This window comes from Carassius auratus, chromosome 24 (genome assembly GCF_003368295.1).
Source record: "Carassius auratus strain Wakin chromosome 24, ASM336829v1, whole genome shotgun sequence".
In the NCBI taxonomy this organism is placed as follows: domain Eukaryota; kingdom Metazoa; phylum Chordata; class Actinopteri; order Cypriniformes; family Cyprinidae; genus Carassius; species Carassius auratus.
In genome coordinates, this window is record NC_039266.1 from 9,844,467 (window position 1) to 9,867,805 (window position 23,339).

Consider the following 23,339-nt stretch of genomic DNA (forward strand, 5'->3'; position numbering starts at 1 on the left):
TGCTGAAAATTCAGCTAGCAAAGGAATACATTACATTTTAAAATATATTACAATAGAAAACAGCTATTTTAATTTTTAATAATGTTTCAAAATATTCATAACTATCAAATAAATGCAGCCTTACTGAGCATAAGGGACTTTTTTTCAAAAATGAAGTCATACTTATCCCAAACGTGCTAAACCTGCACTAATGATTAATGTTTTAAATATAAAAAAAAAAATCACCTTTAACGTCATCATAAAAGATCAGAAACTTCAGTTACTGTTTCCTACCTGAGAGTGACGATAATGGCAGAGGGCTGTGCACAGGCTGTGATCAGCGTAACGATGAAGAGGAAGATGAGGAAGGGGATGAGCGTGTTGCAGGTGCGATCACACTTCCCTGACACAGCGAAGCCGTTCTCGTTCAGATAGGTCTTCACTATGACCAGCTGCAGCTGGTTCCCTTGGCCGCTGGCGGCCGGAGTGATGACCTGCCTGCTCTGCACACACGCACAGTCTGTGTAGTTTCTGATCTGCATTCAAAAAAATACACAGGGACATTACCACAGATATTCAGAGAGTTAAAAGACAATGTTGCGATGCAATTCTGTGATTCCGAAAAATATTCATATTAAATTACATTCATTCATTCATTCATTCATTCATTCATTTAACTCTAAACTAATAATAATACTAATACATTTTTAATAATAATAGATTTTAAACAAACCTTTAAAAAATATAATAATAGTTTTGTAATAAATGTATAATTAATAATAAGAATTAGGGATGCAAAGTGTATGCTCTGACCCAAAAGTGACAAAACATGCTGACACCAACTAGCTTTCTCATCCGCTTTCTTTTTTTTTTTTTTTTTTATAAAATGGACACTGTCAGTGACTCAGATCAATATGCAAAGATACTGAGATGAGATGTTTACATGTATAAATAGATGTAGCTTTAAGAATACGATTTAAAATCAGTGTTTAGCATTGGGTAGGTCTTGATTTGAAATGATCTGTGCTGTCTGAAATATTTGGAGCATCTTCAGAATGACGTGCAGTGTGACTCACCCCGGTGCTGTCATTGCCCACAGTGCTGCATCCTGCCAGGCAGGGGTTGAAATATGTGATGCCATCTGAGCCACAAACAGGAGCATACTCGTTGATCCGACAGCCACAATTCACATTACAGCCTCCCGTCAGGTTTCTGTGGGTCAGAGTGAGGGTCGGCCTGAAGAAAAAACACAGAGGGCGAACAGTTTGAGAATAAAACGCATCGCATCAGCTGCTGTAGGCAATATTTGGAATATTTCAAATGCATTAAACATGACCTGACATTTAACATTTTCTGAGAAATCACACTTTTCTGTGTGACAGGCTCTGTATTTATGCATTGGCTGATGTGAGAACCCGTTAGCCAATAAGAAAATTCATGAATGCATATTATATATATATATATATATATATATATATATATATATATATATATATATATATATATATATATATATATATATATATATATATATATATATATATAAAAAACAAGAAAAAAATAAAATATTACTGGGCCATATATACTTGCAAACACACATACATATTTAATTTATTTATTTAGAATTTATTTAATTAGTATATAAATGAATTTATAGTGAATTATATTGAATTTAATTCATTAAAAATTTGTAAATATTTATTTTTAGTTCTTTAATGTTCAGCCAACAAGCAATGATCATTTAAATCTCAGATGTTTATAATTCTTCTAATACATAATGCTGAATAAATGAGAGTAGCTCATAAAAATAATCTAAAATATATATTTTAAGATATAATATATTAAAAATAATATTAGGTGATTGAAGATGTTGGCTAATATACTGATCGGTTTCATTTTTGTAGAAGATTTTGGCCATTAGTTTATCAATATCTAGAATTGTTACTAGACTCTTTTATATAAAAGGTTTATTACGTTATGTATAAAAGCAGCTCCAAAATGAATATTAACTATATGATCTCAGACTTTTAGACTGCCATCTATGGACTATGTTTAAACAGCAACCACTGTAATAGTACAGAACAGTACACTAAGATTTATTGATTAATTGTCATTTGACTATATAAAAACTAAAATGACTTTCAAAGCCAAATCTTTTCAAATCTCCTGAAGAAGATAAAAGAGTAAGACGAAAACCGGCAGACAGTAAAATAAATGAAAAGACACCGTATAGACAGTTATTTTAATGCCGTGGGAACGGCAGGCGAATTCATACAGAGCTCTTTCCCACATTAAACACAGAGCACTCAGCACCAGCTCTGGTTGACTTTACATTATCCTCTCAGATCTGCAGCAGAATGAGGGGATGAATCCAGCATAACAGCCAACAAGACGGACAGAAACAGCAGCGATCGCAATCCAGTCTTTAAACACTGAATGAGACAGATCCCTCTGCTCTAAAACTATACACCATAACAGTCCGTTCTCATTCTTCTAGGACATGAAGAGATAACATGGTGCATCGGTTCCATAGAAGAAAATAGGACATCCAGATTTGCAATGACATGAGTAAATAATGACAGAATTGAACCGGTGGACAAACTGTTCCTTTAAGCTTCAGTCAACAGAAGCAGTTTTCTCATCAAGGTCACCCGAGCTGAAACAGCTGTGGTTAGGAAATGAATAAATAATAAATAAGAGCTTCTAAATGTGCACGTGTCTCCTGTAGCCATAAAAGAATACTGTTATAGTACATACAGGATGAGAGAGGCTAACCTTGAGAAATACAGAAACAGTTCGGATGGATGTCAGATGTAAGCGTTGACTCAACACTTCTACATCTGTGTCTGACTGGGGAGCACTGTCTGTTAAAAGGGCCTCACACTTTAGTGTCAAGTCTTCCACAAACATGCAGTCTCGCTGGTCAAGGCTGTGCAAACTCCCATACTGCAGACGTCAGCACAAGAAACTTTGTAGAGAAGCATTGTAAGGTGGACGAAAGGACATAGATAATGAACTTTAAAGCCTGATTTGTGCATTAATTGTGCATGCTCAATAGGTACAGAGACATTTAAGAAGGACAAAGTTAAAGCTGCAAGCAAAAAACCACAAAATCAGACACGTCTTTTCAGACCATACGTACAGACATATGTAAGGGGGCATTGAAATGCAGCATGACGCAAGAAACAGTCCTTCCACCTGCTGTTCAACATATGCTTCTTATCTCGTTCGTAGTATTTTAGTGTTTATACAACCCCAGTATAACTGAAACCTCAAAACATAAATAGCACATCCCAAATCACATCAGTTCTTACACTGAAAGGTTTTAATGCCTGGTAATTCACTTACCCTGTGGTGTAAGGGATATTGATCCCGCCCAGGTTTATACTCTCACAGCCCACGATGAAGAGCGTGGAGAAGCACAGAAGAGACACCCCACTGCAGATCATGGCCAGCTTGGCCGACTCACGAGCTCCAAGCTTCAGTTTCTTAATGATGTAGCCACCTAGTACAATGCCCACCCCTGCGCTAGGCACGATAATGACACCTAAAAGAAACGAAGGATCAGAGATCAGTCAGAATATTCATCCTGAAAGCCATTTATCATAATAAACATCAGACTTTAATGCAATGTGTATCCATGATGTATATATGATGTATATCCGAGGTTACTCTACTCAGAATATTAGATGTGAAACAGAAACTGTAGAGCCAGTATTACAAAATCTAACATTAAAAAGGATATAAATCACTCGTTTTTCTAAAGAAACACTGTCCGACACCAGCAGGTAAAGTTACAGCGATATTCGTCTCCTCTGAGCCCATTGAGTTTTAACAGACTCCCAAAGTGTGAGTTTGGTGGGGGGTAATTAAGAATGAATGGGGAAAATCATGTGAGAGGAGGCAATGCCTCCATCGTGATATGATTGGATATAAATGGCTATGATCAGCTGTGATTGGTTCATTTGTTAAAATGCTCTCTATTGTGTTTGTGCAACATTCTGCGTTCGTGAATTAACAATATAATGACATTAATGTGAAGACTAATTAAAAAAGTAAGTAAACAACTCATACACTTGGGCTGCGTTCACACTGCGAGCTCACTGGATAGCTGCTCAATTATGATTTGTTCTCAGATCTGATTTTTTAGTATACATTGTTTACACGGTTTACATTGTTGTTTTAAATGTGGATTATCATATCAGATTTCCAGTGTGAACCGATCATGGTTCTGAACTGAGCCGCATGCACAAAAGAACGATATGAAAATGTGGATTTGGCAACACTTGCACAGCGCGTCATCATACAGAAGTAAACACGGAGGATATAAAGTAAGCGATTATGAGTTTATTTATAGTCTGATCTGCTGCAGATGCCAGCGAAATTATGCACAGGCAATATGAAAAAATAAAGACAAGTGACAAAAGAAAGCAGAGTTTTGAAACTTTTATGAGCCCTCATATTTTTCTTGTAGAGTTGTCACTGTAATACACACGAGTTCTGACACATCTCACTTCCACTGAATACCTTTCGCTGCTGTCTTGATAACTTTGGGTACGTAAAATCGATGAAGTGTCTCCCGTCAGCAGGGAATTATAACGAATTTCGATCTAGAGTGACGTAAAAGCTGCATGAAATCTGTCATGACCGTTTAAGCCTCGTTCACACCAAGAACGATAACTATAAAGATAACTATAAAGATAACGATATTAGCGTCCACACCAGCGAACAATATCGTCTGTTTATTCTGAGCGCACGTGCGTCTGCCGCTTTAAATCCTCAAGCTCGTTATAGCAGGGTGGATTTTGATTTGATGTGAATGTTTGTATCGTTCATCAGCTGGAAAAAAATCATTCTGAAAGTGATTCCAACGATACCGTTTCTCTGTGCCTTTATTGTTATAGTTGTAGTGTGGACTCTGCTATTCTTTAATATTTAGAACGATTTTTAGAACTATATCTTTATCGTTATCTTTATAGTTATCGTGCTTGGTGTGAATGGGGCTTTACACTGCAGTCGCATTGCAAAACATCTGACATGGATCGGATTTAGTACCACATATTGATCTGAGTCACACGTGAGCAAAAAACAAAAAAAAACAACAAAAAAACAAACCCATTTCAGATTTGGCCCACATTTGCCTGTGTGTGTGTGTGTGTGTGTGTGTATGATAGATAGATAGTAAACAAAAATTGAATTCAAAAAAATTATAGAAGAAAAATGTGACAATGCAGCTTAAGGAAAGGAATGTCCATATATTTCTATGGGTGGAAGTTAACACAAAACCTGAAGAATTTGTGAACATCCTGAACATAGATCATAGGACCATCATGAAAAAGTAAAAACATCTGTTCATGTCACAACTGTTTGGCTGTAGATTTTAGAGTCTAAAGATTGAAGCAAAAGGAAGAATAACAGTAAAAAATGACCAAGGACAAACGTTTATGTAGTGATCAAGTGACTAAGAACCACAGATAGACATCAGAAGCTAGCAGAATAACAGTGAGCAGGGACAGAAATGTGCATGAGACAGAGCAGTGTGGCACACGTGCTGGCATCACAGCTTGGGCTTTGAAAGTCAAAGCTGACTGCTGGCAGTCCGAGGTCACTGTAAATCCATTGGGTGCGGAAGGCAAGCACATGGCTGCTTTCAGCATGGTCAAGAGTGAGTGCTTTGTAAAAACTAATTTATAACACGTAGGAAAAGCTGGGTAGGAAACAAATATCACACAATAATCTCATAACACAATCTAAACACAGAAATAAAAAAAATATAAAAAACTCAGCCCCTTTTTGATTCAGTCATGGTAACCTCTCTAAAAGATTTTTTTTTTTTTTTTTTTGCGAGCTAAACCAAGGAGGTCTACTGTATATCCATTAGCATTCTCATTCATCTTAATGACAGTTGTGTGGTTGGTGCAATATACTATTCTACTGCAAAATGTACCCATTTTATTGGCTGAGACAGCTCTTTTAAGTGTACTTTATTCAGCAGTCCTTGAGTAGAAATGAGAAAATAGTCAATTTATCGCTTTTAGCAATCATTTCCATGGTGAATTCTTTTTTACATCTTTTAAATGATGTAAAACCTACACCTTTTTGAACATGACATGACATATAATAAAATTTAATTGAAATTGAAATGATATTCCCTTACACTTATAAGCATACACACACACACACACACACACACACACACACACGCGCACACGCCTCATTAGCTTATTGCAATAATAAATTATAGAAATCTACTTTTTAGCATAATCAGATATTAGCTATATATGTTCCTTAGCCAACAGTTAAACCTACTAGCTCAGCATTGTGTTAACTGACAAAAATAAGGCACTGGTAAAATAAAAAACTAAAAAAATTAGCTTCTTGGAAAAAAGCATATCAGAATACACATCTAATTTTGAATGGTCGTCAATTGAGATCTAATCTAATCTACTACCAGGGGTTATCTGGACTATAATAACCAGACAAACGTTTACTTCTTGTGCTAAACCAGCAAGGCTGTCTTAGCCAGCCTACGTCACCAGTTAGACTAGTATGGGATTAGATCTCTGCCACAATTCTGCATGCGAAATAAAATATTGTGAGTTTTGTGGAGAAAATGTTTGTCTCGCTAAAAATAGAGTATTTTCAGCACATGAAATCAATTTTGCATTTAAAAAAGGTTTTTGGATTTGCGGAGACCTTGTCTCGTGCAAGTGCAACGTCTCACTAGCCTACTCACCTGATGCCCACCCTCAGTGCTCTCAATGCCAACAGCTTGCTTGCTCAACACAATGTTACAATATGCCATAATTCCATCCAATCAGAGACAAGGCTGCTAAAAGAGGAAAATACAGTGCATGCATAATTATTATGTTAAGTTGATATTCTGATTATATATTTTCCAAGCACATTTTACCAATTCCAAACAACGTCAATCTTAATAACTACTATTAAACTTGTATTTAATCACTTATAAACGATATATGATTGATCATGAACGCTGGAAGTGAAAAACGCCTTATATTCAGGTGTGCATAATTATTAAGCAGGTTATCTTCTACAGATAAAATCTTGAGATGGACTAAAAATGCACTCCCAAAACTTACTGCCAGATTCTGGAAGATAAATTCTTCAAACAGTGGTACAAAAGGATGTGATGCTAGTTCTTCAAGAGTCACTACTTATGTGTCTATAAAGATTATACATATATAAAAAAAATAAGTATTTTACTACACTTCATTATGTGACTCTTATTAAGTAGGGGTCATTTTAAGGATTCTACACTTAACCTTAGTCTCTGAGAACCTGACATCTTGTACTTCTGGAGACTCCAGGTAGGTTGTAGTTCTGGAAAATGGCTAAATGACTAAATGTTTCCTGGTGATTTCACACGTAATTCTTCACCTTAAAGGGGGGGTGAAATGCTATTTTTACACAGTTAGAGAGTTGGATTCCCATGCTAAACATGGACAAAGTTTCAAAAATTAAGTTGTACGTTTGAAGGAGTATTTCTGTTCCAAAAATACTCCTTCCGGTTTATCACAAGTTTCGGAAAGTTTTTTTCGAGTATGGCTCTGTGACGTCTGATGGAGCGGAATTTCCTTATATGGGTCCTAGGGCACGTCTGCCGGAAGAGTGCGCGCTCCCGTATAGCAGAGCACTGAGAGCACAACAGACTTCACTGATCAGAGCGAGAGTGTCGCGAAATGTCACAAAAAGAGTGTGTTTTTGGTTGCCAGGGCAAGACAACCCTGCACAGATTACCAAAGAAAAAACAGCATTAAGGGACCAGTGGATGGAGTTTATTTTTACAGAGCATCAACGGAGTTGTGCAAGTGTTTGTGTTTGTTCCCTGCATATCGAAGATGCTTGTTTTACAAACAAGGCCCAGTTTGACGACGGATTTGCGTATCGTTTATTTCTTAAGGATGATGCAATCCCAACGAAAAAGGGTCATGATCGTGTGTTGGAACCTCAGGCGGTGAGTAAAACTGCTTAAAATATCTCTGCCTCCTTGTTAGTGCGTCCGCCTCCTATCGGAGACCCGGGTTCGAGCCCCGCTCGGAGCGAGTTGTTGCTGCTGCTGCTGTCATTCAGTTTCAGCCTCGGGATCTGATTCTGGATCATAAATAAATGGCTGAATCTGACTGTAAGCCATGGTTTGTTTTGGATGATGTTTTTTTCCTCAAGGTAATGTCACAGCTTCCAGACGCTCTCAACGCAAAAGCCTACTGGCGCTCGTGATTCTTTAGCTCCGCCCACATGTCACGCCTCCAGTCGATCGTGTTTTTCCGGGAAAAATCGGTACAGACTATCTTTCTCTTATGAATATAATAAAACTAAAGACTTTTTGGAGTTATGAAGGATGCAGTACTACTCTATAGGTACTCAAGATTAACAGGATATTGAGTGAAAACGAGCATTTCACCCCCCCTTTAATATTTCTCATAGGCATTTAATAATTTTAGACTTTCAGTAATTTTTCACTTTCAGCCTTCATGAATAAATATATATAAATTATAAATGATTAAATACAAGATTAATAGTGGTTATTAAGATTGATGTTGTTTGAGATTGGTAAAATGTTCTTGGAAAAAAATATGATCAGAATACACATTTAATTTTGAATGGTCGTCAATTGAGATCTAATCTAATCTACTACCAGGGGCTATCTGAGGATGGGCATCAGGTGAGCAAGCTAGTGAAACATTGCACATGCAAAAGAGAAGATTTGCACGAATCCAAAAACTAGATTTTTTTGCACTCAAAATACTTTCTTCTTTGCAAGACAAACATTTTCTCCACAAAACGTGCGTGTGCTAACAGTCCCTTTCACGCGCAGAATTGTGGCAGAGATCTAATCCCATAGACTAGCACCAAACTAGCATAAACTAGCCAGGAAATCCATGGCAGTAGACTTCAAGCTGATTACACCTAACTTCATTACACTTCATCAAATGCTCACACACCCACACGTGGATAAACACACATACCCTTCCAACCTGACAAGATGGTAAGAATGCCTGGTCGTGAGACAGCCACGGCTGTGTGAAGCCAACACTGTGCTCCTCTGGGCTATATTTAGCCAGAAGTGCGTCAGGAACACCTCCCTGTCATGAAAGGAGAAGGAGAAACAAGCACTATTCACACAAACTCTCAGTGTGTCTAGAAGGAGAGTAGAGAAAGTCTCCTTGAGAGGATGTCCTGGGAGATTCGGCCCCGGCTGCATGCACAGCTGGCAGAGAGCTGCGTCTGTGTTGAGGAGGAGGGCAGCGTGGGACATACAATGATTCCTGTAGGCCACAAGCTGGAGCAAAGCAGGGTGTTAATGACCACAGCCCACTGACAGATCTTTCTCGCACACCCTCTCTCTCTCTCTCTCTCTCGCTGTCATTACTGCTGTCTGAAGTCACATGGACTTGAAGACACAGTGAGATGCATGGGAATAAAAATAGTCAAGAAATCCACAAAGACACACTTTGTTATTAAGCCTCTGTTTCGCTGTTAATAAACAGACAGTTCTAACTCTTGAGGGGTCATATGATGCAATTTCAAGTTTTCCTTTCTCTTTGGAGTGTTACAAGCTGTTCGTGCATAGATAAGATCCCTTAAGTTCCAAAGACTAAAGTCTCAAACCCAAAGAGATATTCTTTAAAAAAGTTCAGTCTCATCCATGCCCCCTTAAAACGTCTCGTTTAAACATGCCTGCACGTCTATGTCATTATGTGGGAAGATTTGCATAACACCGGACAAATATTCATGCAAAGAAATGAGGAGTAACTTTGATTCTCGCTGTAGTATTGTTGCTGCCGCTGCTGCCATGTCATGGAGACGCTGTGTTTCATTGTGAAAGGGAAACAACTACTGTCCAAATGAGGGCAAGATTAGAAAGTGTTTGCAACGTATTTAATGGAGGACTGTTTTCTGAACCTACAATGCCTGGTGTTCTGACTCACAGCCTGTAAGTACGTTTTCATATTTAAAGTCACATGCTCTAGGCATTCTGCCAATCACAACACACTGGATAGCTGGCCAATCAGAGCACACCTCGCTATTCAGAACGATGAGCTTTGTAAAATTCTACACGTTTTAGAAAGGCGGGGCATAGAGGAGCAACAATAATGTACAATAATACAATATTAATACAATCATTTTTTTTTTTTTACCTTAAAACCACATGAACACACTGCATTACACCATATAATGTTCTTTTTAGCAACGTCAAATGACCACTTTAATTATGATTAAATGAGTCTCGTTTAATGGCACAATAAAATATAGACACACACCTGTGATGCACATTCTACAATACTGCGTTACTGTGTTGTAAATGACTTACACTTAGACAAATGTTATTTGGCCAAACAGTTTTTTTTTGTCTTTTTCTGATGGTTAATATTAATTAAATAAAGTAAAATAAAATGGTAATAATAATTTAAAAGTTATTCAAAGTTAATTCAAAAGATTTGCTTTGGTACTCACCCTACCATAGTGTATATATATTATAGATAGATAGTATTATAATGAAGTATTAAATAAAAATGTAAAAACTGATATCTGACAGACATCTATCAGATGTTTCCAGATAAAGTGATCACTAAAAGACTTGGAGTGAATGAAATGTCACTGTTTTGCATTGTGCTTTGAAATTGGTGGCTGATAGAATAGATTTATGCTTTCATTTTGAATAGAAATCTTATACAGCATTACAGTATGTCGATCCAAAACGATGATTGTGCATTAACAGCTGTCAATCATGTCAGTACACAAAAAACAGTATGAACTTATTTACACATTGCATTTTTAATTTTGGTTGCGCATGCGCACCTGTGTACCATTTATGTTCACCCCTGATAATAACAGTAGATTCATTAAATAACATTAATATTTTTTATTAATTTATAGATTAATAATTTGACAGCACTATTTATAATATTTATAATTATTATAATAATGGTGATTAATCACATCCAAAATAAAAGTTTTTGTTTACATAATGGGAGTTTTTACTGTGTGTATTTATTATGTATATACAAATACAAACATATGCATGAATATATTTAAGGAAAATATACTGTTTATATATTAAATATATTTATATATAATATAAAATATTATAATATTAATATACAAATGTATATGCATGTAAATATTTTCTAAATATATATTGTATGTGAATATATATATATATATATACGTAATAAATAAACATACATATAGTATATAAACAAAAACTTATTTTTTGGTGCGATTAATCACGATTACTAATTTGACAGCACTTATAATAAATATAAACTATAGGATTTTAAAAACAAACAAACAAATAAACAATTAAAAAATTAATTGTGACTATTGCTTTATTTTAGAAACTCAGCACAAATAAAAAAAATAATTTTTAAAGCTGATACTTATAGCTCTAAATCAGACTGGAGAGGCCATTGTAAAATAGTTGATATACACACTTCTGTGATCACATATTAACTTATTAACCATTAAAAGTCTACACTTAGGTTAATTAAATGTATTTTGATTAACATCGTACACAGTTTTTAATGCCTCTATAGGAACAACATGGACATTCTTATAGGTGACCTAGGAACACTGTTGAAGACATTGTTGAGCTGTGATTTACAACTGAATTAATTTGTAGGAAAGCTGGGAAATAAATGTAGATCTGATGCTTTCTGGCCTCAGTTTCTGTTTTACGGTATACCATCTGTCTTTTGTCCATCTCTAGTTTATTGCAACTGCAGTCGTATAGGCTGAAGGAAATCTTGGCAGCCGTTACTGAAGAAACAGCACAAAAACGACAAACTGCTCGCATCTCTTGATGTGTAAAACATTCAGGCCTGTGTGAACGCTCTGACTTCAGCAAGGTTTAAATCAGAGAACATTTTACTCATTTCTATTTGAAGGAGAGACCTTATGCATGAGAGTTATATCCTGATAGCCAAAAAGTTGTTTTCCTGTTATACTCTAAGAACACACAAGCACAGTTAAGAGTCCGCATAGCAACCATAGCATTAATTTGTGTCTCTCCCTGTATCCTGGCAACAAGCTTAGGGGCAACAATAATAACTCTTAACCAGAACCCTGCTAGTTCATACACAGACACTAATCACTGAGACGCCACTTTATTATTATTGCTCATATTTGGAAAAGCCATTATTATTAATGTGCATATTTAAACAAAGACTACTTAGCAAGTAAACGTAAAAATTCCCAAACCCCAAAAATTTACAAAAACATTTAATTAATTGCATTTAATTATTCTACAGAGCCCTAAAATCACCTGTACGACAAAGGTTGAGATTATTAATATTAATAAGTGCATTCAAAACGATTAATCGTGATTAATCGCATCCAATGTATTTGTCTGTGTTTACAAAATATGTGTGTACTGTATACATACACAATACACACACACATACAGGAAATATTTACATAATTCTAATATATTTATTTTTTACATATATATTTTAACATGATTTATATTATACATAAGTATGTATTACATATATAAATATATACATGCATATGTGTGCATTTATTTATACATATAAATATACACAGTGCACACATATAAACAGATTTTTATTTTGGATGTGATTAATTGCGATTGATCGATTTGACAGTACTAATATTAATATAAAGGTTATAAAGAGATGGATTATTTTCACATTTTAAGTTTCAATTATTTCGAGGGTTGATGTAGATGAGCAACAATTACATTTTAATGGTATCTTGAGACTCATATAAAGTTAGCATATACAGCTTTATATAGTAGCTATCAAATATGAGCGGTAAAAAAAATATCACGCATGCCTTCACACTTCACTTTTAACACATGTTCTGTAATGTGAGGAAAAGAGTGCGAACCATGTGCAATGTGTGATATGACTAAAAAAGAAATCATGTGTAAAAAGGTGTTAAGGAGAAATAAATTAATATAACATTTACTGTTATGGTGTAAACATGTACCTGTGTATATGCTGGCGCTGGAGGCAGGGATTCCAAACTGAGACTCGATGAACTTGGGGATAAAAGTGATAAAAGCAGTGACAATGGCACTCTCGGCAGTGTAGGACAGACTCACGAACAGGAATGTCATGTTGCTGAGGATCCTTATGGCAGCCTTGGGGAGGTCTGTACAATTAGAGAAAAAAAAAACCTGCATCAGCAACTGCAAATACTAATAACCGTTAAAAGGCCTTCATAAAAATACAGTAATATTTTATTTAAATAAATAGAGAAAAATTAAATACTAAAAACTATGATATAAGCCATTACAACATTAAAATATGCAGTATAATAAATGGATATTCATATTGTCGTTTGCTAAAAATTTAATTTAAAAGTTAAATTATTAGTACTTTTAAATACTAATTTTAAGTGAGTATTAGATGGCCGTATGTCTTTACAAGACATTTTTTATAAAGACATTTTGTAAGAATATAAAAATATTTATTTTCAGTTTTGTCCTTGCTTAATAGAAGGGTTAAAAAATGTGATGTATTGTGCCACTATGATTGCTTAAATCAATACAAATTCAAGATGCATTTTTAACCATACCAGTGCCATATAAAAGGGAATGCAAAAAACTAAAATCAGTTTGAATGCTACAAATAAACTTTAAAATATTCAGTAAGATAAATGGATATTAATTTTGTCTTTTGCTAAAAATTACATTAAACACAAATTAATAGTGCTTTTAAATACATTCAAGTGAGCGATGATAGAAAAGGTAATCTAAATCTCAAAATAAAGAAAATAAGCATTAATGTATACTATTAGTAGATATATATTCAATACCAAAAGAGATTAAAAAAAATAAAAAAATAAAAAACTATAATATAGGCCAATAACCAGCATAGTACCAATAAACAGTGCATCAAAAAATAGATTTTTAAAAAATAAATAAAATAGAATAATAAAAATTATAAAATGAAATAAACTTAATTTAATGCTAATTTGTCTTCAAGATGTGCTTGTGGTGACAGACGCGACCCGCTTTCTTTTCCCCATTATAAGCTCTCAAACCAGTCGTAATCCATACTAACAGATGTTTGCTGTTCTATTAGGGTAAAGATAGCTAAACCTAAACATGGTGTCTCCACAGCTCTACTGGATTCATCGCTTAATCTATTTAAATCCCATAAGTTTTAGCCAATTGCTTCATGGCCAACAAAGCTGCCTCTTTTAATTAGCAGGTTAACGCTGTTGCGATGTTTCCATGGTAAATGAACTATGATCAAACTTTAATTTGCTCCTGAAGGTTGAACTCTCATACCATCTATGGGATATATGGGACTGACAGGAGAGATATAGAAGCCAGCCAGATTAGAAGCTTTACCCACTTATGAATAAAACAGCTTGTCTCTCTCTACATCGAAGTCTCAGAAACTACTCTAGCCTACTGTAAGGCATTGTAGAACAGTTGAAATGTGGAAAGCCTAGTTATGCAAACACATGCAGGCCGGGGGGAATGGAAGTAGGTTACAGTGGGTTTATAGAACAAGGCTTGTCTTGATTGTAGTCACTTGTGTATATTTGTCAAAGCGGGACAAAAGTCTCTCCAGGCAAATAATAATTGCCACTTATCTGGATACAGTTTAGACACAGTGTGATGAGAATAGCAATGAGATTTATACCACTCAATTGACACTGTTCTATTTTTTAGTCATAATATATATTTAATTTTAGGTTTTAATATATTTAATTTAAGTAAATAATTCTTTTGATGGCAATTTTCAGCAGCCATTTCTCTAGTCTTCAGTGTCACATGATCCTTTAGAGATCTAGAGAGATGTTGATTTGGTGCTCACAAAATACTTCTTATTATTATCAATTTTGAAATGTTTTGTAAAAACTGTTATACTTTTTTAAAGATCTTTACATGGAAGTAAAAAAAACAAAAAAAAAACAACAACATTAATTTAAAGTGGCCCTGCTATAAGTAATGAAAGGTTCATATTTTGGTTTTGGTAGACCCCAACAACAGGCTAACATGCGTGTAAGGTGTAAGGTCACCTTATTTATCAACAAATCCCAAAAGTTTTGCTCAACAATTTGTTTTTCCAAACCCCTCCTTTAGGTGATGCTAATCTGCGGCGATTGGTCTCGTTATCATTTCATCATGCCTAATGCCTAATAAAGCAGCGTTTATAAGCACAGTGCTGCCTTTTGTACAGCGTTACTGGGGAAACCACAATTTGTACCGCTCCAAAAGCCGCACCTAGTGGCAAAGAATGAATTTGCATTTTCATTCAGACCAACGGGAAAAGACCCAACAAGTGGGCGAGCGAACGTCAACATAAAACAACTTGGGATTCATTTAAAAAATGACTGATTTCAATGATTCAGAGTCAACTATTTCTTTTGAGAGAATAATTTTATACACAGTACACCTTAGATTTAAAACTTTGCTGGATGTTGACTTTATATTCACTTTATATTTATTATTATTTTAAACATTCATCTTATTTAATTACTTGCTTTATTTTTTGTTGTAAAGCAGAAACTTCATCTCTCAGATAAAGTGTCAGCGGTATTTCCTCAACTTCCTAGAAGCAGAGTAACTGCAGTTTGGTAATAAACAGGACCTTATTAGTGATGATGGGGGCAGAATTGTCTTTAATGCTCTTCCCAGATGAATAATGAAAAGCAGCTTCTGCTAGTTTACGCAGTGTCCATTTATAACTTTTTAAGCTTGATCATCAATCTACAGTTTTTATAGCAGCATTTGAAAATCTCCTGACAGTAGTGGCCAGCATCTGTGTTATTAAATAAGGGCGAGACAAACCCTAATGGTCAAAGGTCTCGGCTGATAACTGAAAGACTGCAGGTTCACATCCTGTCCCGTGAAGGACAATAAACCCCACAGGACTGTCTTTATAATAACTGTACTCTAAGATATTTAACGAAAGCATTTGCTTTAAATCACACAATCACCCCTTAAACGATCAATCTGCAGTGAAGGAGTTTTACAATAAGGTTTTCAATATTATGACTGAAATGCTGATGATTTCTCAGAATGTGTTGAGGACAGAAATAACCATGTCTTCAAGGTGTACATGCACGGTTTCTGTAGTGTGTATTATCACATGACCTTTATCAGATACACACCTTTGATGTCCTTCCCAAAGCCCATAGAGGATGCCACAGTCTGGCCTTTGCTGTTGGATTTCTCTTTCAGGACGTCATCATCATTAGAGGTGCTGTCTACCCCATGCTTTTTCTTCTTCTTTTTGTGACGAGGGGGCAGCTTTTTAGGGAAAGCGAACATGGGGAAAATGACCAACAGCATGGCGAAAGCACAGAGCAGGAAGCCACTCCACCTAAGAACAGGGAAACATGGATTAATGATAATTAGGCTTTTGTTTGATCTTTACAGAACAAACACAATGAATCAGATAGATTTTTAGCAAAGTGTGCTCAAAAAGTGGTCAAATTTAATTTACACCATTCTTTTAATGGCCGGAATTAATATATGAATTAAAACCTCCAGCTTTATTCTTAGAAAAATGTGCTCAGAAAGTAGTTCAAATAAAATGTATGTTTGCTTTTAAAGGCTGAAATGATGATTATTATTATTTTTTTAATTTGGATCTCCAGTTTTACATGCAGTAAAATGTGGTAAAAACTGAATTAGTTATTCTTTCAAATTCTGGAATGAAATAAATTCACTAAAATGGGCATTTCCAGTGTTATTTTTGGTTAAATGTTTTTAGAAATTGGTCAATTCTATCAAAGGCTGGAAAGAAATGAATGAACTGATATGGAGATTTCCATTTTTTAGTAAAATGTACTCAAAAAGTGGTAAACGTATATTTTATTCTTTCATAGACTGGAATGAAGTTACACACACTCTGATGCAGAACTGATCTTACCAGTTGCCCACAAAGCGTGGATCACTTTGCTCAACGTTGATGTTGGTTTTGGGATCCACGTAGAAGCCGATCAGAACGCCTCCAAGCAGGTACCCTGCAGCTGGCCCCAGAGCCCCCATCACATACATAATAGCTGAAAGACACAAAAAACCACACGTTACAAACCACGCTCTGTACACCACGTCATCATTTTATTTTTTCATTTCACAGGACGTCTGATTGAAGCTGTTCCTGTTCCTTCCACTTTCAGTGCCACTCTTGACTCACTGGGTGACTGAGTCAGCCACATTGAGATGATGAAGAGCATGGAGGGCTAATCATTAACAGTGCGTCATGCTTCCACTTAGTTAAAGAACATCATGTATTAGTAGCAGTTTTCTAACTGCCTTGCAGCTCTGTTTATACACCAGATATGACATTATATGGAGGACACAGAACATTAGTTAGAAAACAAATAAGAGAAATTTAGTCGATTCTTTTTTAGTTAATCAACAACATGCAGCATGACCAGTGTAGTCTGATTCCCATAAAACAATGACTTTTCCAAGCAATTATTTTTAGCAAATCAAAAATATACTGCATGACCTGTGTAGTCTGATTGAGGAACAATGACACTTATGAGCTCTTGTGAAATATAAAAAACTAAATACAGCACCACCAGTGCATTCCAGCAGAAAGTTTTCTGAAAAATTACTCATATGAGCTAGTTATTATTTTTTTTAATGAATTAAGAGAAACAGCATGCAGTTTGAATGTTTAATAAATGACACATTGTAAGCTGGTTCTTTTTATTAAATAAAAAACATTCAAGATGACCAATATAATCTAACGGACTCCCAAATAAAAAAATGTTTTGATACCCTAGAAATTTTGCAATTTTTGTCATCAGTGTCAATATCACAAAAAGCTAATGCTACTCAACCTCTTTGAATACAAATAAATAGTCAGTGATTAAATAAAAATAAGAAATAAATTACAAGCAATAAGACAACAACAACAAAAAACTACGGTTGAACAAATAAATAAGAAATGCTACATTGTATAATCAAATGCGATAGTGACGAGAAGTCCAAAAACTCCACCAGTTGACAAATTTCTACCGGTATATCACCGGTATAAGTGTGACCAACATAAACCAACTGACTCCTTGGGTTGCTTTTAGTTAGTTTATGCACATTATGTTTGTCAATAGTATTTTATAAAAATAACTTAATGGATGTTTAGCATTGTTACCAAGTATATGGTAGACCTCAAGAAACTAAAGCGTATGATATGAGTTTTGTCCGAACACATTAGTGACTTTATTTAATACTGCAACAAGATTAGCCAACAGTTTTGGAGATTTCAGCCTTTATCCATTTAAGTAGATACAAGATGTACTCGCATGACTGGAAATAGCCTGGAGGTGACACCATAAATGACTGCAGAGTGCACTGACTATAGCTTTAAAAGGGACTTTAGCGGCATTTGTTAATCCTCGACATGGACAGGTGCATATTCAAGGCTCGATTCCCTTTGTGTTGTTGCTTTTGAGGCTGGAGGGATGTGTGTACTGTTGGGAGATCATTATCCCCACAGTCATCTGTTTGCGTCTGTTCACAGAAAGCAGCATTGGTCTCTCTCCGCCTCCACATGGCCCAAGCGGCTGCCAAACTGGTTCTGATCCAGCCAGAAGCTCAAACAGAACTGAGGCAGGTGCAGCAACAAAACTAGGCCTAATCTCTAATCTGTCTCAGGACGGGAAAGGTTTGGCCAAAGGCCTGCCGGGTTATATAACACAAGCACAAACATGTTGAGGGAGACAGATAAGTCACTTTTTATTTGATGTAAACAGGACTATGTTGGCTTAGACTCTTGTCTCCTGTCCTTACGTGAGACCTCTAAAGCTAGACCTGAGAGAATGAGCCAAATCTAACACACACACACACACTTGCACATTACAGGCAGAGCGGCATGACATTTGGGGAAAGATATTTCACACTCTGAACCATATTTAGCAATGGGTGATGATCATACAGTGAAATAGGAGAGGCCGATTTTTGCTTGATTACATATTATGCTGCTTTTAAGTCTTCCTGGGAAATTCGTACTTATGAGTTTGGACACTATACCATTACAGTGTGAGATGATTCTGGTTGGAATAAAATAAATGTATTGGTTAATTTCTTCTCTTTTTTTGTGATGTGCTAAAACTAAAATATGTCCAATACTGATAAAACTGGCAATGCCTGCTTTTATTAAGCTATACTACATTAAAAAAGAAAATCAAAACACACTAAAACTAAATAAATAAGGTAAATAAGTACATATAAAATCACAATTACACTCCATTGAAGAACCTTTTTGTGTCTAAATGGTTCCATAAAAAACCTTTAACCTTTGAATAACCTTTCTGTTTCACAAAAGTTTCTTTGTGGCAAAAGAAGGTTCTTCAAATTATGGAAAGGTAAGAAAGAGTTTGTTTTTAAAAGATCCTTTGACTGAATGGTTCTTTGTGGAACCAAAAATGGCATCGCTGTATAGAACCTTTTAAGCGCTTTTATTTTTTAAGAGTGTAGGACTGCTGCACAATTTGTGAAAAGAATCTTATTGTGATTTTTCCTGATATTGTGATTTAATAAAATTCCAAATTAAAGTTTTAGGTTTGCTGCACCTGTTCAGACTGCAAAATAATTTCATTTTACACTGCATCTATAAAACTGCAGTACTAACATTTATATTACAATACAATTTCTTAATTTTCAAACATTAAACCAACAATCTGCAACATACAGTGATGAAGATGCACATAAGATTTGTAAGTGATGCTTTAGTCACATATTTAACGTTCTCATGATGCCACAGAGAATTATGGGAATTATTTGTCACGCAGGCCTGTCACTTCATAAATGAGAAGTATATTCATGCAAAGTTCACTGCTAATCTTCAACAACAATGCACAGTATGTTTGGGGGTCATTCGATTTATTGCTAAGGCATTTTTATTTTTAATTATTTGCATTTTCTGAAGTTTTAAGACACTACAATCCAACACCTGGTGCAGATTCTGCATCATGTCCTTGTTTCACAGTCCTGTTTGATAAAACCTCGCAAACATCTGCATTGCAAAAATGTAGACATGATACAATATGTATTTTAGAGAATTTAATGGCCGGATTTGGTATGGTGCTGGTAATATGATTGCTTTTAGTCACAAACCCTTTCATTCTGCCTTTAGCCTTCAACAAATACACAAGAAATCAGTTTAAAAAGCAAGCTGTGTCATTGTGAAGCACTTACAAGCTAATGTGTCACAGCCGAGAAATAGCATGGCAGAGAGTCTGAAACATGTCTCCCATAATTCTTTTGTGCATTTCAAAGCGCGAGCAGAGGAAAATAACGCTGCAGGCTTTTCCCGTAATGCTATTCATTTATACACATGGGTGGCTTTCTTTGCAAACTCTGGAACACTGGGGTCTCAATTAGTTTTTACTTCTCAAATATTCAATCAGCCTTATCTATGGCCTAATTAAATAACATGTTCTTCTAAAATACCCCTGGAGACTATGGGAGAAGGGAGAAATTACTCCTAAAAGCACAAAAGCTGCTGATAAATGCTCTTATCAGCCCAAAGCAGAAATGTCCAGCACACAGAACCAAACAGCAGCTGGCCAACATCTAACAAATAGAGAGAGGAAACAGCATTCAGTCTGATACAGAGGACTAAACTTCACTAGTCTGAAGCAGTCAATTTATTAATCATGAATTCATTAATAATTAAAGCCATGTTATTAGTGCTTCTGTGGTACCAGGCTTCCAATTTTACTGCACAGCATAAGCAGATAGAAATTTACTATAAAGGATGTGAAACCAGAGTGGCATGTCATTACATTAATGCTTCAATACTAATCCACTTTAACAATGAGAAATGCTCACACTGAGCACATAATAAGTATTGGGAAAGACTGGCATAAATCCTCTAAAGTCTCACTTAATGAAGTGAAATCTCTATTTCAATGTAAAGTAATTGAGAAGCAACAAATTATGTTTTATTTTATCTCCTTACTGAACAGAAGGAACAGGAAACAGCTGATGTCCCTGGATGAACAAAGGTTGAATCATTTTTTTTTTCTGGGTAAAATGTGGTAATGAAATACCAAACATAGCCTTGATATAAAGACGAAAATATGTGATGCATTTTTATTGCATTAAAAAAAAAAAAAAAACGGCATGCCAGTTTATCAGTAAGTGTTGGGTCAAGACTTTGAGGTGAGTCAGTTGTTTATTCTTTATCCAATAATCATTATGACTGACTTTCACAAAACAGCTTTTAAGCACACAAAGCCAATTCATAATCATTAATATAAGTGTAACACAAATCAATCACCTCAGTAGTCAACAATCATATACCGTCAGTAAGTCAGTATATTGTTGATCGTTACTCTGTAACATCACTTAAAGGGTTTACCTCAAGCTTCACACAGGTAAACATGCACATATTTCATTCCCGGTTATGTAACGGTTTTGTTCGGCTCGATTGATCATGCTAAAAGTGTTACGCTTGAACAGAGGGTGAAGGAGGGTCACTTAATTGGAGATCCTTCAAGGTTGCCTGTTGCCTGGCAGAAACCCAGGGTAGATTTTGCCTCTGCCCAATGTGTGGTTTCTCCTTCTTCCTGGGAAGGACAGAGGAGGTGCTAGCAGAGGAAAAACATGCTGTCTATGCAATACCATACGGTCGTAATCAACGTCAATAACTGATGTCAAAAGAGCACGCTCCACGAATTTCAAATGAACCTTTGCGATGAAACTTTCACAACAGACCTTCTCAGCAGATATAATGCAGTTAGTCACTTGAAGCAAATGCAATGTTTAAAACACGGTCCTTGCAAAAAAAGGAAAAATCTCAAAGGATCAAATCAGGTTAAAGTAAACTGAAAAAAACTCCTTAGGACATTTATGCTGCAGCTGTGCATCAGCAGAACCACGCATACGCAACCACACATCAATGTCACTCAAGGACATAGCCTTCTCCTGTGTGGCATTGGGTTTTCCTCAAAAATAATTAGTGCGGGAAATATTTAACTAAATATGAGATAAAATAATGAAATACAGGACAAAAGTCAAATGAGAGGAGACAGTGCCTCACATTAATGAAACTGGATGGCATAATTAAGAAGTAAACTTAAATTTTAAAGTAAATTTAAATTGTAAATTTAAGAAGTATAAAACTTTTTTTGAGAAAGCATTGATTATGCGTGACACAGTCTCAATTTGCGCACGCGCTATGCGGGACGGGTGGTCACCCTACACCGAACACAAGATCATGTAGTTGCATTCTCAAATTAAATGCAGGGATCCAAAACAGTGTATCTCATTATAATTCAGCCAAAAGTTTGCTTCAAGAATGACCACACTGCTGATTGGATATACCATAATCGCTAACACATCCTGGATGCGTTTGAGTTAAAGGGATAATACGCCCAAAAAATTTTATTCTGTCATTTATTACTCACCCACACGTCGTTTTAAACCCGTAAGACCTATGTTCATCTTCGGAACACAAATTAAGATATTTCTTAATTCTGAGAGCTCTCTGACCCTCCATAGACAGCAATGTAATTACCACGATCAAAGTCCAGAAATGGAGCAAGGAGATCGGTAAAATAATCCAAGTGATATCAGCCATAATATAATGAAGCTACGAGAATACTTTTTGCATTGCATTTTGCATGTCAGTAATGCCATTTACTTTGTTTTCCCATTTATTGACTGACAAGTCTCATGTCCCCATATTGGGAGAAACCAGAAGTACAGAAGTGTTGTGTAAGCAAAATTAATTACAAAAGTGAAATGCAAACTCATAATATGATGCAAACCTGCAATAATTAAATATTTTAAATAACACAAATGTATCCAATCCCATTTTATTAACTAATGTGTTTGCTGCTGACCTTTGATGATCCAGCTCAACCATACTAATAAGCAAAAATTACTTTAGATAAACTACCAATTAAGCTTCACGGTTTTATTTTTTTATTACTGCTGAAGAGTGTTGAACCTGAATGGCTTTTATATTCTTATATTGACTTATATTAACTTCTTACATTAAAAACAATCAAGCCCTGCTCATGTGTAAAAAGTAACGCGAAGGTAACAAAAAGTAACGTAACACATTACTTTCCATAAAAAGTAACTAAGTAACGTAATTAGTTACTTTTTATGGAGTAATATTGTATACGCAATATTGTAAGGCATTACTCTCAAAAGTAACTTTCCCCAACAATGATCCTAACCTTTTTAAAGCAAGCTGGTAAGCTCGTATACCTGTACGCATTATGGCTAAAATGGTTTGCATATGGTCAGACCCTCTGGCTACATCCGATGATAAAGCACACTACTGTTCAAATGTTCACACTGGAAGGAATGATGCTGAAAATCTATCTTTGCCTTCACAGGAATAAAATGCATTTAAATATATTTTTAAATAAAAAAA

General features: G+C 35.5%; 1 protein-coding gene across 3 annotated transcripts in view; it reads right to left on the minus strand.

Moving 5' to 3' along the window:
- The window catches only part of slco5a1 (solute carrier organic anion transporter family member 5A1), a 42,779-nt gene that overhangs the window by 4,279 nt on the left and 15,161 nt on the right, over window positions 1-23,339 (minus strand). For all 3 annotated transcript variants that reach the window (XM_026200927.1, XM_026200926.1, XM_026200928.1), the window contains 6 exons: window positions 16,866-16,998; window positions 16,102-16,313; window positions 12,958-13,122; window positions 3,328-3,526; window positions 1,056-1,215; window positions 274-515 (listed from right to left, as the gene is read on the minus strand). In XM_026200927.1, coding sequence (XP_026056712.1) covers window positions 274-515; window positions 1,056-1,215; window positions 3,328-3,526; window positions 12,958-13,122; window positions 16,102-16,313; window positions 16,866-16,998 — 1,111 coding nt within the window. The remainder of the gene's footprint in view (window positions 1-273; window positions 516-1,055; window positions 1,216-3,327; window positions 3,527-12,957; window positions 13,123-16,101; window positions 16,314-16,865; window positions 16,999-23,339) is intronic.